Source organism: Nicotiana tomentosiformis, chromosome 7, assembly GCF_000390325.3.
Source record: "Nicotiana tomentosiformis chromosome 7, ASM39032v3, whole genome shotgun sequence".
In the NCBI taxonomy this organism is placed as follows: domain Eukaryota; kingdom Viridiplantae; phylum Streptophyta; class Magnoliopsida; order Solanales; family Solanaceae; genus Nicotiana; species Nicotiana tomentosiformis.
Genome location: NC_090818.1, coordinates 99,960,356 through 99,977,878, shown reverse-complemented (window position 1 = coordinate 99,977,878; position 17,523 = coordinate 99,960,356). Strand labels below are relative to the sequence as shown.

The 17,523-nt window shown below is 38.2% G+C and overlaps 1 protein-coding gene across 5 annotated transcripts; it reads right to left on the bottom strand.

Annotated features, from left to right (window-relative positions):
- Window positions 1-128: 128 nt before the first annotated feature.
- Window positions 129-5,693, bottom strand: LOC104120936 (uncharacterized). 5 transcript variants are annotated; one of them, XM_009632808.4, is made up of 4 exons: window positions 5,323-5,693; window positions 4,528-4,594; window positions 718-2,408; window positions 129-631 (listed from the first exon to the last, which is right to left on the bottom strand). In XM_009632808.4, the coding sequence occupies exons 3-4, from the start codon at window positions 2,369-2,371 to the stop codon at window positions 216-218; spliced, it is 2,070 nt and encodes a 689-aa protein (XP_009631103.1). In that variant the 5' UTR covers window positions 2,372-2,408; window positions 4,528-4,594; window positions 5,323-5,693; the 3' UTR covers window positions 129-215. The 5 variants fall into 5 exon arrangements, with proteins under 5 accessions (XP_009631103.1, XP_009631105.1, XP_009631104.1 ...); XM_009632810.4 differs by having other exon boundaries at window positions 718-2,400; XM_009632809.4 differs by lacking the exon at window positions 4,528-4,594.
- Window positions 5,694-17,523: the final 11,830 nt, after the last annotated feature.

Here is a 17,523-nt window from a genome sequence, read left to right as displayed (position 1 = left end):
GAAGAATTGGATAAATTTCCGGTCTTATAGAAGTAGCTAACAAGTCTAGATGGTTTGCCTCTCTCCAGACGTGGATGATAATGCCGTTGCTAGAAGTCAAAACAATAGAGTATATGGAAGCATAGAGCTAGAACAAAATATTCATTGTATTAATAAAGCTAAACATAATTCAGCATAAGAAAGATTCATTGTCACTTCACTTTACATTTACTACTCTATATACATTTATCTGCCTCTTCCTCCTTTACATGAATAATAGGTTCTTCCACACAAAAATTTCCATTCCCTTTTCTGCTTCCCAAGTCTAAATTCTTCCATGTCAGTTCAGTGTTTTCAGACATCAAATTAGGCCCTTTCCCAACTATCCACTCATCCATGGGATCAATAACATCATCTGTAATGTCATTGCTTCCTTCTGGATCAAAAGCTTGTAATTGCAAATTACAATGGACAAATACCAAATCACGCATCCTCTGCTGCTCTATCGGATTCCTCCCTTGTGTAAATAATTTCTCGACCAAGCTCCTTTTTAGCCTATAATGTGAAGCACCATTGCACGTCTGACTAAGGATTCGAACAGCAAGCCTTTGCAGTTCGGGACAATGACCTCCATATTGTGACCACCAAATTGCTGCAACCATGACTTCCAGGTTAACATAACGAATTACATAGAATAGAAAGATAAAAATAGCAGAAAATGTGTAAAATCATACAAACCTGGGGAAATATTTGATAACTTCTCTTTGAAGCTACCAAAATGAAATGTGCCCCTCCCCATGCGATACTCATCAATTTGCAGCGTGATCTTATCCTGTATATGACGATCTTCTGTCATGCGAACAACACAGTAACAAAGACCACAGGAAACTTCCACATCAGTGTAGAAGTCACTTGAATAAAAGAGGCTTGGGTTCAAAAAGTAACCCGAAGCATGAAGATGACTGTGGAGGTATTCATCCCATACGTCATCTATGGCTTTCCAAAATCTTGCATAATGGGATTTCTTCTCTTTGAATTCCTTTTTGATCGTCTCTTTAGCTTGATCTATTGTATCATATATAAAACCAACTAGTGGCTTATTAGTACTATTTAGCAATTTTATAATTTCCACAAGGGGAATGGTTGCCTTCACAGCCATCAAAGCCTCAGTCCAAAAGGATTCATCTTCGACCATTTCTGACATTCTTTTACCCTCACTTGTGGAAGCCAAATGCCAATCAGAAGACTGAAACATCCTAATTAAGTGTTCTTTCTGTGATACAATGTTCTCAAGAGTCATGAAGGGCACAATCGACCTTATCTTTGAAGGGCACACTAGCTCATTAGGACAAGCATCTCTCAGAAGCTTTAGGACAGTCGCATTGCTGTAAATAAATTGTGTCAGAGCTTTTGCCTTCTCCAGAACTTGTTGTATCGTGTCTATCGTTGTGAATTTCTGTAACATAAGTTCCATGCAATGAGAAGCATCTACTGTCCAAAAAACAGTCTTAAGTTTTTCCATTAGTTTCTTGCCTGCTTCCGTCATGCAGGCAGCAGATGTCGAGTATGCAACTATTTGGACCACATTTTCAACTCCAACTTCCTCAATAACTTCCTCAAAGAACACTTGCATGGCATCAACATTGCTATCGATAGATGAAATGTCTGACGACCGAAGGTAAATGGTGCCTCTTGGGCAGTAAACTAGAATATTAATCAGATTTCGACCCTTTGAATCTACCCATCCATCTAGCAAGATGCTACATCCTGTACTTGCCCATGAATTTCTTATCTTCGTTACATATTGTCGCATCTCTTCCACTGCGCCCTGAAGGATCCACCCTTTCAACTCGTGACAACTTGGGAATATTATTGTCTTCCCAGGAATAAAGGTGGCTTTTACCATCTTCCGGAAGCTAGGTGATCTAATAGCGTCAAAGTCAATACCTTCTTCATAAAAAAATCTCCCTATAGACTTCGAAATCTCTCGTGAGGATGAATCTACAACAGAACTACCAGCTACTTTTGAATTCACTCTATTATGCTTTTTATTTCCATTTTCAGAACGTTGAGTGAGATCTGTCTTATTTGGTTCACCATCACCTTCTCGGGGGCACCAGTTCCGCTTCAAAGGAAGATTTGGGTGGTAAAGCTGCTCAACTTCCTTGATTAAATTGCCGTTTTTCTTCTCATGTAGCTCGGCTTTCATTGCTTCTTTGACAAGTGTAGGAGCCTCCAAGCAAGGAGTGACATCTCCTCGAACGCCTCCTATGTGGTATTTAAGCCGGGTAAACCCAGAAACAACTTTATGACAATAGTTGCACTTGATTTTTTGCTTCTTCTGATCAACTGCTACACCATGTTGACGAACATCAATTTGATCTTGAGTCATATCTCACATTTATATTGACTGTTTTTCAACTGCAAAACTATGATCCATGAGTTGTTAAGACTTCCTTAAAAAAGTGAAAACAGAAGAGTACACATAACTTCCATTCCATTTATGTGTAAAGTTTATAAGGACACCTGATATTAGTTAAACAATGACCAAATAAACCAGTCTGTTCCAAGTGAATAGCCAACTCCCTCCATTCCTATTTACTTAATGTAGTGCAGAAAACACAGCAAATATCAATCCTGATCCTAATGAAAAATGCAAGTTCTAATTTAATCTGAAACATGTCATCATTAAAATTTACAAAAAGAAAAAAAAAAAAGAAGAATAAAACCGGGGGGGGGGGGGGGGGGGACGTTAATGTTCCAAAGGAAGACTATATCATTGGTTCATCAAATTTTTCTCTAAATTGGAAGAACTTTTCATGAATGTTCTACATTATTAAATAAGAAAATGGGCAGAGCACAAAACGGAAAATTAACACTACATTTTCATTGTGTTATTTACTTTTTCTCAGCAAAAGAAGGCTAGTGTGACAAAAAGTTTAAGAAATATCCCAAAGACAATGTCTAGTGGCATAACAGATTGACACTAGAAGCATACAACAGATTAGCACAAGGCATAAACAATGCCGTAACTTTTGTAGATAAGATCTTATTAAGACATCAGTTCGAAAGTATGAGCAAAATGGCTTTTTTCACACTTCTAGCTGTAAATCCCTTCATACAACCACGCACACAGTCACATACATAAACAAACAAGAGGAAAGTATGCAAAACCTTAATATACTTGATGTGAGCTATATCCAAAATAAGCATTATTATACGGCCCTAAGTTGCTCAGACTCGGGTGCGGGTATATGATACGGATACGGATCTGAGAGTCGGATTGGACAAAATCTTGATTTTAAGATTCGGGGGTGCGGATCCAGGTATGGATACGGGTGCTGGGATTCGGCTAAGAAAATTCAAAATTATAAAAATAGAGCTATAAAGATATTTCAAATTTTGAGAGATATTCTGTGAAAAACTTACATGTATATTGTAGCAGCGAATATGAGACAAAAGGACTATAATGTTGATGGTATGCCATTTCCAGTGTCTTAAATCTATTTTTATCTTTTATTTTGAGAAATCAAAATCTCAATTTCCCCCAAATTTGTCTATGGACTCCGGTCAAAGTATCCGAAGTTGGTTGACCGAATCCCAAACGTATCCCTATCCCGCACCCGCACTCGTCCCAGTGTCGTGTCGAGACGGGTTTGGCATCAAAAATGAAGAGTCCGCGCAACTTAGTTATCGAAATGAAGTGGGTGAAAACCATGGAAGACGAGGTTCAAATCCTGGTAGAGACAAAAAAAAACACTATATAATTTCTACCCATCTTCCTAAACCTTAGCATTATCAAAAGAAAAAAAAAACGGAGCATTATTATGCAGTTTGGACGCCTTATATATGTCAAATACTCCTTGCTTTCCAATTTTGTAGGCTTACTTTCCGTGTTCATTTGGCTCTATTTGTTTGACCATACCTTGATACCAATAGCAATTTTTTCCGTCTCCACAAGTTCAAAACAGATAAGTTGCTCGGACTCTTCACTTTCGGTGTCGCACCCGTGTCGACACGATGTGGGTGTGGAACCGTACCGGAACTGGCCAATCGATTTTGGGTACTTTGACCAAAATCGACAGATAAATTTGGGACAAAGATGATGATTTCTAAAACAAAACAAAAGCTAAGCTGAACTTGAAGAAAATAGAGTACCTTTTATATAGAAATTTCTATATCAGTCATTTTCCTTTTATCTCCTTCTCGGATTCTCCTCTTGATCAATATTTTCTCCTTACCTTGTTACTTTTCACATAATTTTTCATAATTTAGACATATTTTTATAGCTCTATTTTAGATATTAGAATTACTTTTAACCGAATCCCTGCACCCATATCCATACCTGGATCCATACCCCCGAATCTTAAAATTTAGATCATGAAGGATTCGACCTTTAGATCCGAAACTGTATCAGACACCCCACCCCAATCCGAGCAACTTAGCAAAATAGCATAAAGTTTTATTATCATTATTTTTTCACAAGTAACACAGTTTTATTATTTTTCTTCATCACTTTTTTGTCCAAGCCTTAGTGGATATAATTACCCGATACATGTGCTGGTGGGAGGCAGCAGATACCCCGTGGAATTAGCAGAGATGCGCGCAAGCTAGCCTAGACACCACGGTTATAAAAGAAAAAGAACACATCACTTTTCATAATGAGACATTTTCTTAATTTAAAATGCTACTGACAGATATCACAAAGAGAAGGTAATATTATTTAGGATATTATTGTTTTCATTATTTTGACAAAAGTACAGAGAACAATGTTTTGTTTGTGGGGGTTGGGGGGGTGGGGGGGGTGGGGGGTGGGGGGGGGGAGGGGATATCCTGTTACTTAGCACAGTCACTTTCAAACCAAATAAGAAGCTTGTCTTGCTCCTCCGCTTACTGCAACTTAGAGCTCATTCTTCATGAAAAAATAAAGAAATAAGAAGGGTAAAAATAAAAGAAACGGGAAAAAGAAAAAGGAACAAAAAAGGGTTTTGATAGTCAATAATTTTATAAATTCTGAAGAAAAAAAAATGTCTGTGTAAGTAATCTCCTCGTGAAAATGTACAAAAGGCAAAAGAAAAAACTAAAAGCTCCTCTCTTTATTTTTATTTTTGCTTAAAAAAGAGACCCATTTCTTTCTGAATATTCTACAGTCTGAAAATGAACGCAGATAAAGGAGCACAAGCAGAATACTTCATGACCTAAAGTCAACAGAATCAAAGCACAAACAGAGTAAAATCATAAGCAAATGCATGTAAATAATAACACAAAAGCTAAAAAGATTACAACTTGGTAAAGTTAACAGGTAAGAAAATAAAGATAAAGAAAAGGGGGTATTTTACATACCAATGTCAAGACTGTAGAAGCAGAGTCATTTGTGCTGGTTTTTACTTCATCTGAGAGAGAGGTAAATGAAGAAGTATGAGTGATGAAGCTGAAGAGGACTGTGTGAAAAGGGGGTTGCGGAGAAATCAAGAAATACTTTGCTATTTTCCCTTTTCTGCCATGTGTTACTCCCCTCTCATATAGGGTTCAAATTTTGTGTCCTCTCCTTTGACTGCAAAAATTGGATTGGCATTTTCTGATAGGTGGGATCATGAATATAACGGGAAGAGGAAAGGTTAAAACAAATGTAGGTTAAAGTTTAAATGTTAGCCCAGAATGACGCGACTTTTTTCCTTTTTTTTTTCACCCAGACTGAGTGTTCTTTTTCTTTTTCTTTTTCCTTTAGCCAAAAACTGAGATGACTTATTTAATTATAAATTGGGATTGATATATAACACAGGAATATTCGAGCAGGAATTGACTACTTATCCTTCTTTAGTTTAGGATCTACTTTTCTATTAAAATTTTCAATTACAAAATAGAGAAAGGAGAGGAGTGAAGTGAAGAAGAATACAAGAATCGAACATTTCAATTGCAAGGTGGAAGCGATCGTTCTTACCAAGTAATTTGCCTCTTAACCTGTTTGAAGGTCTTTCTTGACTTACTCCTCGATTCAATGGATATGATCCCTCCATGCAAAGGTAAGGAACATTTTTTCCTTTAACGAGCCTTATATTGCAAGAATCTAAACTAATCTACCACTATTTACCACTAAGTGAATACTAGATGATTATACAATAAAAGAAGTATTTTTCTTCATTTACAAGTTCAACAAATAAAGTGAAATAACTTTCAAATTTTTTAAGCGACAAAAGATACATAACAACACTACCAACAACAACAACGACCCAGTGTATTTTTACAAGTGAGATCTGAGGAGGTTAAAATATACGTAGCCTTATCCCTATTCTGGACGAGCAGAGAGGTTATTTTCGATAGACTCTTAGCTAAAGAAAAGATAAAAGAAGCATTGATAGCAAGTAATAACAGGACAAGATATTTAAAAAACTGAAACTAAGATAGCAAAATAAAAGATGAAAGAAGCACTAATAACAAGTAATAACAATACAAGATATGTAGTAATAGCCATCTAAGGATAAAATAATACGATACTAACACTAATACTACTGAACTAAGGAAGACAAAGGGAAATACTCGACGTCCTACTAACCTTCTACCCTAATACTCAACCTCCACGCCCTCCTATCAAGGGTCATGTCCTTGGTAAGCTCAAGTTGCGTCATGTCCCGCCTGATCACCTCTCCCTAAGACTTATTTGGCCTATCTCTACCCTTCCTCTTACCCCCCCAAGGTCAACCTCTCACACCTCCTGACTGGGACATCTGTGCTTCTCCTTTTAACATGCCCGAACCATCGAAGTCTTGCCTCTCGCATCTTATCTTCCACGGGGGCCACTCTCACCTTGTCCGTAATGACTTCGTTCCTAATTCTATCTGTCACGATCCGAAATTTCCACATTCGGGACCGCGATGGCGCCTAACATTTCACTTGTTAGGCAAGCCAATGTTAGAATATAACTAGCCATTTTAACAAAATTTTAAATTTATTTAATATCAAGGAAACAATGCGAAAATAAAGTCTGAAATAAAGTGAATAATCCATAATAATCGCGATATCTAAATACCATCCCAGAACTGGAGTCACAAGTGCACGAGCTTCTAGAATAATACAAATAAAGGTCTGAATAAAATTCACGTTGTTTAAAATATAATACACAGCTGAGATTAGATAGAAGGAGACTTCAGAATTGCAAACGCCGTGCAGTTATACCTCAAGTCTCCACTGGTAGCTGTATCCGAGCAAATCTACAGTACGCCGCTGGGACCAACTCCGAAATCTGCACAAGAAGTGCAGAGTATAGTATTAGTACAACCGACCCCATGTACTGGTAAGTGCCGAGCCTAACCTCGACGAAGTAGTGACGAGGCTAAGGCATGTAGCTTACATTAACCTGTACACAATAATAATAATAATAATAATAATAATAATAATAATAATAATAATAATAATAATAATAATAATAATAATAATAATAATAATAATAATAATAATAATAATAATAATAATAATAATAATAATAATAATAATAATAATAATAATAATAATAATAATAATAATAATAATAATAATAATAATAATAATAATAATAATAATAATAATAATAATAATAATAATAATAATAATAATAATAATAATAATAATAATAATAATAATAATAATAATAATAATAATAATAATAATAATAGTAGTAGTAGTAGTAGTAGTAAGACCGGTAAATAATATTAATAACCACAATTAATTGCTACTTGTCATTATTTATTTCATAAGTAAATTATAATTATTGTATGCCTTGATGCTTAATAGTTTCTCATTGAACGTGGTATTTATTGGAGTATTTTTATTACATTTAAGAGTTGTTAAATATATTGGAGGATCGGGTTACCGCAACAAATTTATTTAAAATTTATATTGGGGGATCGGGTTGCACGCCGCAACAGATTTATTTAAAAGTTTATATTGGGGGATCGAGTTGCACGCCGCAATAAAATTATTCTAAGTTTATATTGGGGGATCGGGTTGCACGCCGCAATGGAAACAAGTTGAGGGATTGTGACTGCTGAATTGAATTACCCTTCAAATTATTTTTATGATGATTTAATCATCCAAACTTATTGTTTACACCAACATGTATGTTTTCTAATATTCTACTTTATTTTTCTATAATTGCATTTGCATTTTTAGGCTAATTGCATATTTTTGCAATAATAGCCTATATTCATGTATAATTACATTACTTGTGCCAAAATAACTTTTTATATTAATGTTAAGTTATTATTTCCCATCATTTTAATGCAAAAATAATATTTTTTTATTTATTAATTACTTTTATAAATTATTATTTTTTATAAATATTGGGTATTTAAATAACAGTCCATTTTTAAACCAATTTCGGACCAAATAAAAGGTCCAAAACCCTCAAACATCTAGCCCAAATACCCCATCCCAAATCAAATGACCCACTAATCTAAAACCCGGTCGGTGCCCCATCTCCATGACCCGCCTGGTCCAACTTTTAATCTTGGCCGTTGATCTCTCAAGATCAACGGCCCTTATTCACTCTTCCCTTTTAATTAACCCAACCCCAAACCCTAACCTATTATCCCCTAACCCGCAGCCCTCACACTCTCTCAACCTCCCCTTCTCTCTATGAAGAACCCTAAACCACCGCCCCCTAAATCCTTCTCCTAATCCCACTAAATATGGGATTCGACTACCATTTCTTGCCATATCTGACCCCCTTTTGGTAGTGGTTTTTCTCTTATGGTATTACCTAAGTGCTTGCCTAAACATGTCAAGCAAATTTCTTCCGAAATCGAACCAAAATGGTTCAAATCTCTGATTTTGAACGCTATTCTATCTATATAAGTTCTATGCTACTATGTGAGTCCGATTTTTTGTTTAGATTCTGTTGATTTACACTTTTCCTAAAAACTAGGGTTTGCAGATCTCTCTCTTAAATTAATTTTCAAATTGATTTGCATGTTTATTTTCCTTGTTTATTGCTTAATTTACTCTGTTTCCTTGATTATTGCTCGATTTGTTTCACTACTATATAAACCCACCCACCAAATTCCCTTATGGGCAGACTTCGAATCACAAAATTTCCACTAAAAAGCTAAAGATCTTAACTCTGTTGTTCGTTTATTCTCTTGTTCTACTCTGGCTCTTGGCCGGCTCAAAGCCAAGGCCACCAGAATTCCTATTTTTCGACCTTCCTTGGGTGCGAGCATTGCCTTAGGTTCCTCGAAGCCCTTGGGAACTTAACGCATCTAAGGTCCTAGGTTATACTGTTGTGTTTACGTTCAAAGTATTGTGGAGTCTGTTCTTGCTTGTTTTGTCTACTTGTCAATCAGTCCCTGGTGAGTTCTTTAGCCTTTGCAATATTCATTCTCTTGTGTTCATGATTTGCATATTCACATCTCTAAAATATCATAACCCAATGTGTTTCTAGACTATCTCTATGTGCAACCCTACTAGTATCGAATATGTTTATGATATGAACCTCTCTAGTATCTTCTTATGCCTAAACTGCCAGTTCTAAAATGTGTTTATGTTTAACTGAAACAATTTAGACTGTTTGAAGTCATTTAGCTTAATATATTGGTACTTTCAGTGTCTACATTGGTTATATGACATCAGTTTGTTTCCTGCCTTGTCCTGGATTTCTATAGTGATTGATTTGTATCTGTGATATGCACCAATCCATGTTAAAACCTTCATTCTAGCTATGATTTGCTCTTATGATCATTTTATCACTTCGTACAAATGTCCTCTTCCCCAATATGCTAAGTGTGGACTTATGATATCAACCTGTCTTTTAAGTTTGTTTACCTTTTTTGCTGATATGTTCATTGTGTGATCACCTCTGCAATGCCTATGTTCTAAAAATGCAAATACACTTCTTCAAATTCTACCAGTTGATCACTATTTTTTATTCTCATTGGTTATTTACCCTATTCTGAACCTATAATTCTTGGTTGGCTAAAAGCCAAGGCCACTAAAGCTTTCTCTATTAACCTCCCTAGTGTGAGCACTGCTCGGGGTCCATTTTGAGACCCTTGTGAACTCTGATACACTAGGACCTGAGGTTTTTTGGTCACTTTCTTTACTACTCAGCTCTGTCCCTCTTTCTGTCTGTTGAATATGCAAATTGATTTGTGTGAGTGATTGGTTTCTGGATCCTATGATCAAACCATGGGTGTTTGGTTTGGTTTGAGTTCCCCTATGGTTTCAGGGTTATATTGAGATCCGTGTATGCTAAAAGGTGGAGAAAGAGCTTAGTTGAAAGCCTGGCAGTGCTGGGTATCTCTTTGGGCCTGTCATAGGCCTATTGTTATTACTTGTACCACTTTGTAATTTATTCGTTATTGGGTCTGTAATAACAGTTGGGGTAATAGTGAAATTGGAAAAGTGGTATCTCCTAATACCTGCATGAAAAGGGTAGAAAGTATGCTCATAGGATTTTGTGTGATACATTTGCTTTCCGGCATGTTATATTTAAATCTCTTTGTGCACTATTAGAGATCATGTTATTAGGGCAATCACACACTCACATAACTGGTGTACTGTCAAAGCATGAGTGCTATATTTATTCCCATGTCTACTGCTATGTGTTGTTAGATAGCATGCCTATAGGAAATAATTGCTAACAATTGTTCTTTAATCTGCACCATGTTCATTAGACACCATGCCTATAGGATTTTAACTAATTAATTTGCTTCGTTCATCTAGACAGCATGCCTATAAGAGCCAAAGGTATAAAATCAGTTCCGATCGTCAATCTCTTGAAATCATGCCTATAAGATATCACTGCTCACTTTTCAAATGCTATTTCATTGCTCATCCACGCAATTATTAGGAAGCATAGGTAATTTTGAGGATTTCTAATAAGTTTCACTATCTGTGCAAACCATTTAGAGATCATGCCTATAGGTCTATTAACTTATAATCTGTACTAAGCGACTTAGTAGCAGCAGGTATTCACAACTGGTAATTTAGAAATCATAGGTCTAAAATAGCATGCGTATCTGAATTAGATCATCTAGAAGCCATGTCTATAGGGATTAATGACTTCAATCTCCCTCAATTCTGAAACTGCCTAATACCCTACATAGACATCTGTATGCGTGCCTTTATTGTCTAATCGCGGAGGCTAACTTGAGCCTTCAATTATATTTAATTGCAGTCCTATCTGTTTTGAACTATCACCTAGTTTTAACATTTTTTGAGCAGCCTAAGTCAAGTCTAGAACCACCCAAAATAGAGGTCCAAATGCCTCGTGGACCATAGGTATGGGACGGGTAGTGCATGCATAAGGCACGATTTAGAATCAACTAGTACGCTTTAGGTAATAACTTAAAGATAGTAATCGGGTAGCAGGAGATGATAGTCTGTGCCCGCTGAATAATACAAGTAATACCCCATCTCGAGGGAGTTACGAAGTATTATTTATGTTGCACAGGGTGATCCTTTAGGCTAAAAAACTTAGGACCACCCCTCCCTCCATCTTATTCTTGTTTATCTTTGAATCAAGTGTTCGTATTTACTCAAAGTCTTTTAATAAATTTCCCAAATTCTTGTTTTTCTCTGTCTTCGTTTATCTGATTAATTCATATAATTCAAGTTTGGCCGGGACCCATAATTGTGGACCCAGAAGAATACCTAACACATTCTATTCGAGGTAATTTCGAGCCCTTACCCGATCTTTGGTGATGCAAACTAGTTTAACCCGAGTCATATGCAAATAGGTGCCCTAACGCACCTTAAACCGTTAGGTGACGACTCTCCTATTTTAATACTTCCTTAAAAGAGTTGTCACATGTCGAAACCCGATTTTTGCGAGAAACGGGACGCAACAGTATGGCGACTCTGCTGGGGATATACACTTAGGCTCTTACCATAATGAACTTGGCTTATAAGGATTAGTTTTCTCTGTTATAAATGCACATTCCTTTTCCATATTTATTTGTTATATTTGTTATAACACGTACATCCCTTTCCCGTTCACCTTTACTTGTCTAAAACTGTTATAACATGTACGCCCATTCCCTTCTTCATCTTTATGTGCTTAAATTTGTTATAACATGTACATCCCTTTCAATATCCGCCCTTAGTTGCTCTAACTGCTATTTATTAGCTATATCATGTCTCTCCCACCCCTACTCCCTTGCTCACTTTATTATATTCCCTATGTTCCACGAACTAACTTCTTCTTTTGTCTTTATTTTACGTCCTTTATGTTTTATCTTAATACTGCGCTTATTACTTTCACATATTTATCATGCAAATACTTGGCAATGTGTTATTATCTTTGCATAAAGCATGCTCCACATCATATTCCACTCGTGCCCAACTAATACCATAGCGGCACTTGATGAGTGTTCGCACTCTTCCCAAAATTACCCTTTTAATTTAGAAAGGCTTATTTGCGGTAAAACTAGTCGATCAACGGTGCAGTTGATGGTTCCGTGCCTTTCCCTCTCAAGTTGTCCACTTGAGGGTACCAGTCTAGACCCTTCTAGAAACCTCACTCTAATATCAATTGTGCATACATCATGTCAAACTTAGTACGGATTAGGACGTTGTCCATGTTATAATCCACTAAGATAACCCTTGTCCAAAGTCCGGCGGGATTTCCATAATCTCAATGGACATCATCACGTTATGTGCATTACTTGAAGAAAACATGCTGATACGTTGATCATTAATGTGTAAATAGTCAGACCCGGAGGGGAAGGGGCTAACTCTATTTGTTTTGCAGAAAATGAGGCACGAAGTTCCCAGTTTCGGCATGGTTCAAAACATCCCACCTTTGCTGCTTAATTGGTGGAAGAACCTCTCACCTAGTGACCAGAATCATGTGAAAAGGGTCCTCAGAAATTTACCTTCCTTATTGGATATCCGGTCAAATAACGCATTGATTGAGGTTGTCACTATGTTTTGGGATGAGAAAAGAGTTGTATTTCGCTTTGGTAATATAGAGATGACCCTCTCTTAGAGGAAATAGGAGGCTTTGCTAGGCTGCCATGGGATAGTCCGGGTTTATTAGTACCAGAAAATCGCACTCCCCGCAGTTTTTTGAAAATGATGGGTTTCAAGAAGAATGATGAATTACTTTGTCTGAAGGAGTCATACATACCATTTGAATTCCTTTATAAACTTTATGGACATAGCAAGTCATATCGCCTTCACCGTGATGAACTTGCCATTACTTTTTTGGGCTGGACACACCACCGAGTTTTTGTGTTCATTGTCTGTTTCTTGGGGTTGCTGATATTTCCAATGAAAGGGGGGAGGATCCACACTCTTTTAGCCATGGTCGCTAGGACTCTAATGGAAGGAATTGAAGGAAAAACTTACACTATCATCCCCATGATCATGGCCGAAATGTACCGAGATCTAGATCGATGCAAGCAGTGGTATGGGCATTTCGAGGGCTATAATCTGTTGCTACAGGTTTGGTTATTAGAACATTTTCAAAGAGGTGAATATCGTCAGGAACTTCTACGACGACCATTGAATGACTACATAGCCTACCATCATCCAAAAAGAATGACATTTATCCCAGATAGGTTCGCGCAACCTAGAAATGCTGTGAGCTGGGTGCGTTTCTTCAGCAATTTGACTAATGAAAGGAAACATTGGATGTTCGAATGGTTCACTAGCAGCGAGTTCATCATCAGGTCAAGAGAAACCACTCATTTAGTATTGATCGGGTTAAGAGAAATCTATCCTTATGCTCCTATAAGAGTAATGAGGCAAGCGGGAAGAAAGCAGGTTATACCTCGGGTTTCCAACATGGTCCAGTATAAAGCAGACTTTAAAGAGAATATCATTCCATTCAAGTTTGAGGTGCAGCATATGTGGAATCAAAAGGTCGTTGTAGAGAAAGACACTATCGAGCCAGACAGGTACCATACCAGCCATGTATACTTCTACCCGTCGTGGTTGGTCGATGATATAGCGGGAGATGTCAAACCAGGGATTAATCTAGAAAATAGGGTTATCGATGACGCTGCTAAAGCACAAGTCAAGTACAGGGTGCTGCGCAAGAGGGTTTTCGAGTCTGAAGCTAGACATTTGGAACAGCACAAAATGGATATGGAAGCTATCAGCGAATGGAAAGAAATTACTACTAAATCAACAGAAAGATTGGAATATTTGGAGCAAGGGTTAATGGAACTCGAAGGGAAGATGAGGAAGAGGCTCTCAGATTGTCAGAATACGGAAGGCAGTGAGGGAGGGAACCTAGCAAGGGCTTACCTACTATTGGACATGCGCGACCTAGGGAACTTGATTGATGGATCCAAGAGGGCCAAGCATGGAGAAGGTCCCTCCGGGGCCAAATAGATTAGGGAATTATGTTCTTTACTACTTTTTAGCTTAGTTTTAGATTTCGAATGTAATAGGGCAAATGCCATTAGTGACTGTCTTATTATTGTTGTTTTAGTAAGGATTTGATCCATTTTTGCATTAATGAAATGACACAATTATTGGCATCAATTTTCTCCAAGTCTATGTGTCGCTTAGGCCTAACTCGGGCACAACGAGGTCCCCCAAATTAGGACGTGAATTTATTTACTAATTCTGCAACACATGTTCAATATTGCAAGCATTCTTTCAATATCCCTTACTGACTTGGTTACCTTTTTGTTTTCTTTTCTTTGTTTATTCCCATTCTCCAAAGGTTGTTTTGTGCATACTGGCATCATCCACATATCATACTAGATCTAGAGGTCCTCCACCTCCTCCTCTACCAAGTGATCCTAAAGGCAAAAGCAAAGGGAAAGAAAAAATGGATGATTTAAGCGGTATCAGAAAGGGCAATGCAGAGAACGTTCAAACCTAGGACGGTCGGAATACTCCAGCACATAACGAATTGGTCCTACGTCTGGAATAGAAAATATTGAAACTACAAGGGGAACTTGAGAAGGTCCGAAACTTGGCAAACCTTTCCCTCACCCTAAACGTCCCTGATATCAACCAATAAAACACAAACGCCCAAAACCCGACACCTCCCCAAAACACGCAGAATCAAAACCCACCACCGAATCCTCCCGCACCACATAAATACGCCACACCTTCTTAGAACCACAACCCTCCACCGATACCTACTCCCCAATAACACCATCACCACCCAACTCAATACCCACAAACAACCACATACCATACCCCTCAGAATGCACCACAGCCTACTCCCGACCCGTAAAATTCAACCAATGACCACCATTATGCCCAGATTCTCGGAGTTCACCAAAGCAATCCTATGTATGTGGAAACCTTACCCCACACCCCACAACAGACCCTATACATACCTGAATCCGTCGAGAAGGACCTGCTCATCAAGTACATAGTAGAGGAACTCAAGAAACTTACTGGCAGGGTTCAAAGTGTCGAAGGGGGAAAAGGCATTGAGGGTTTGAATTATAAAGATTTGTGTATTCAGCCAGATGCAGAACTGTCATAGGGTTACAAACCTACTAAGTTCGAAATGTTCGATGGAACTGGTGATCCGAAGGTGCATTTGAGAACATATTGTGACAAGCTTGTAGGAGTTGGCAGGGATGAAAGAATCTGCATGAAGCTGTTCATGAGAAGCCTCACCGGAGATGCCCTATATTGGTACATCAGTCAGAACCCAAAGAAATGGGTTAATTGGGTAAGCATGGCATCAGATTTCATGGATCGGTTCAGGTTTAACACAGAAAATGCACCAGACATTTTCTACATTCAAAATCTCAAGAAGAAGCCAACAAAAACTTTCTGCGAGTATGCTACTCGGTGGAGGTCTGAAGCTGCAAAAGTAAGGCCAGTGCTGGAAGAAGAACAGATGAATAAGTTCTTCGTCAGAGCTCAGGATCCGCAATACTACGAAAGATTGATGGTTATTGAAAACCATAAATTTTCTGATATCATCAAGTTGGGAGAAAGAATAGAAGAAGGGATCAAAAGCGGAATGGTGACAAATTTTGAAGCACTCCAAGACACAAATAAGGCCCCTCAGTCAGGAGGTATCTCCAAGAAGAAAGAAGTAGGTGCAGTAATGGTAGCCCAAGGTCCGAAGTCTCTTCTCACATACCGAACACCTCCACTCACATATCAGCCTTCACCTCCCAGATACCAACAACCTTCCACCACTTACCATACCTATAACACCCAACCCGCATACTACCACTCACCACCAGCCCGCCAAAACTACCAAAAACCTAGACCAAATTTCGACCGCAGACCACCCAGATAATACACCTCAATTGCTGAACCTATAGACCAGTTGTACGAGAGATTGAAGGTTGCCGGTTATATCACTCACATTCGCGCTGTTTCTATGGAAAACTCTTCCCAGTGGATTAATACAAACAAGACATGTGCCTATCACTCAGGCATGAAAGGTCATACTATTGATGAGTGTCGTACTTTGAAGGATAAGATTCATACATTAATTGATACCAAAGTCATACAGGCAAAAGAGGTTGCACCTAATGTCCGTAACAATCCTCTCCCAAGTCACAGGGGTGGAGGAGTAAACGTGATAGAGACCGATGAAGAATGGGACTCATAGGGGTCAATTGGACTCATTCAGGAAGGGGATAATTCTGAAACATCTCCAATCACTCTCAGACCTATCATGGTATAGACTCAGGCACCAATTAAAGTTGAGGCAGTTACACCAACTCTGTTTGAGGTTGAAGTAACAATGCCATTCACCGTGATGGTAGCACCAAAGCCATCTTATAAGTCTAATGTTATACCACGAAATTATGTTGCGGAAGCAAGAAGAAAAGGAAAAGCAAAAATGGAAGAAATAGGTGCAGTTCAAGGCATAACCAGAACTGGTGGGGTTTATACACCCCGAGCATTTAGGAGGAACGAGCAAAGAAACTGCATCTAAATCACCTGTCATTGAGACTGGCCCGGATGACCTTTGGAGAAAGTTGCAAGCAAGGGAATATTCTGTGGTTGATCATCTGAACAAAACCCCTGCTCAAATATCCATTTTATCACTGCTACAAAACTCCGAGGCACATAGGAATCCCCTGATGAAGGTGTTAAACTAAGCCTATGTACCCAACAACATCACCAGTGGAGAGATGGACAACATGGTAGGGCAAGTATTGGAAAGCCACAAGATCACTTTTCATGAAGACGAGCTGCCACCAGAAGGATTAAGTCACAACAGGGCACTGCATATCACAGTGCAGTTTGAAGACAAGTTCATTGCAAGAGTCCTGATAGATGGGGGTTCGAGTCTCAACATCTGTCCACTAACTACTTTGAAAAGGTTGGGTAAAGGTCTGCACGAGATACGAGCAGGAAGTATGAATGTGAAAGCATTTGATGGGTCTCAAAGGGCCACAATTGGGGAGACCAACCTCAGCCTACAGATGAGCCCAACCTGGTTTGATGTTGAGTTTTAAGTGTTGGACATATCTGCTACCTACAACTTATTGTTGGGACAACCTTGGATACACGCCGCTGGAGCCGTATCTTTTACTCTACATCAGGTCATGAAGTTTGAGCGGAACCATCAGGAAGTGATCATCCATGGGGACGGGAGTAATCCCATTTACACCAATCAAACTA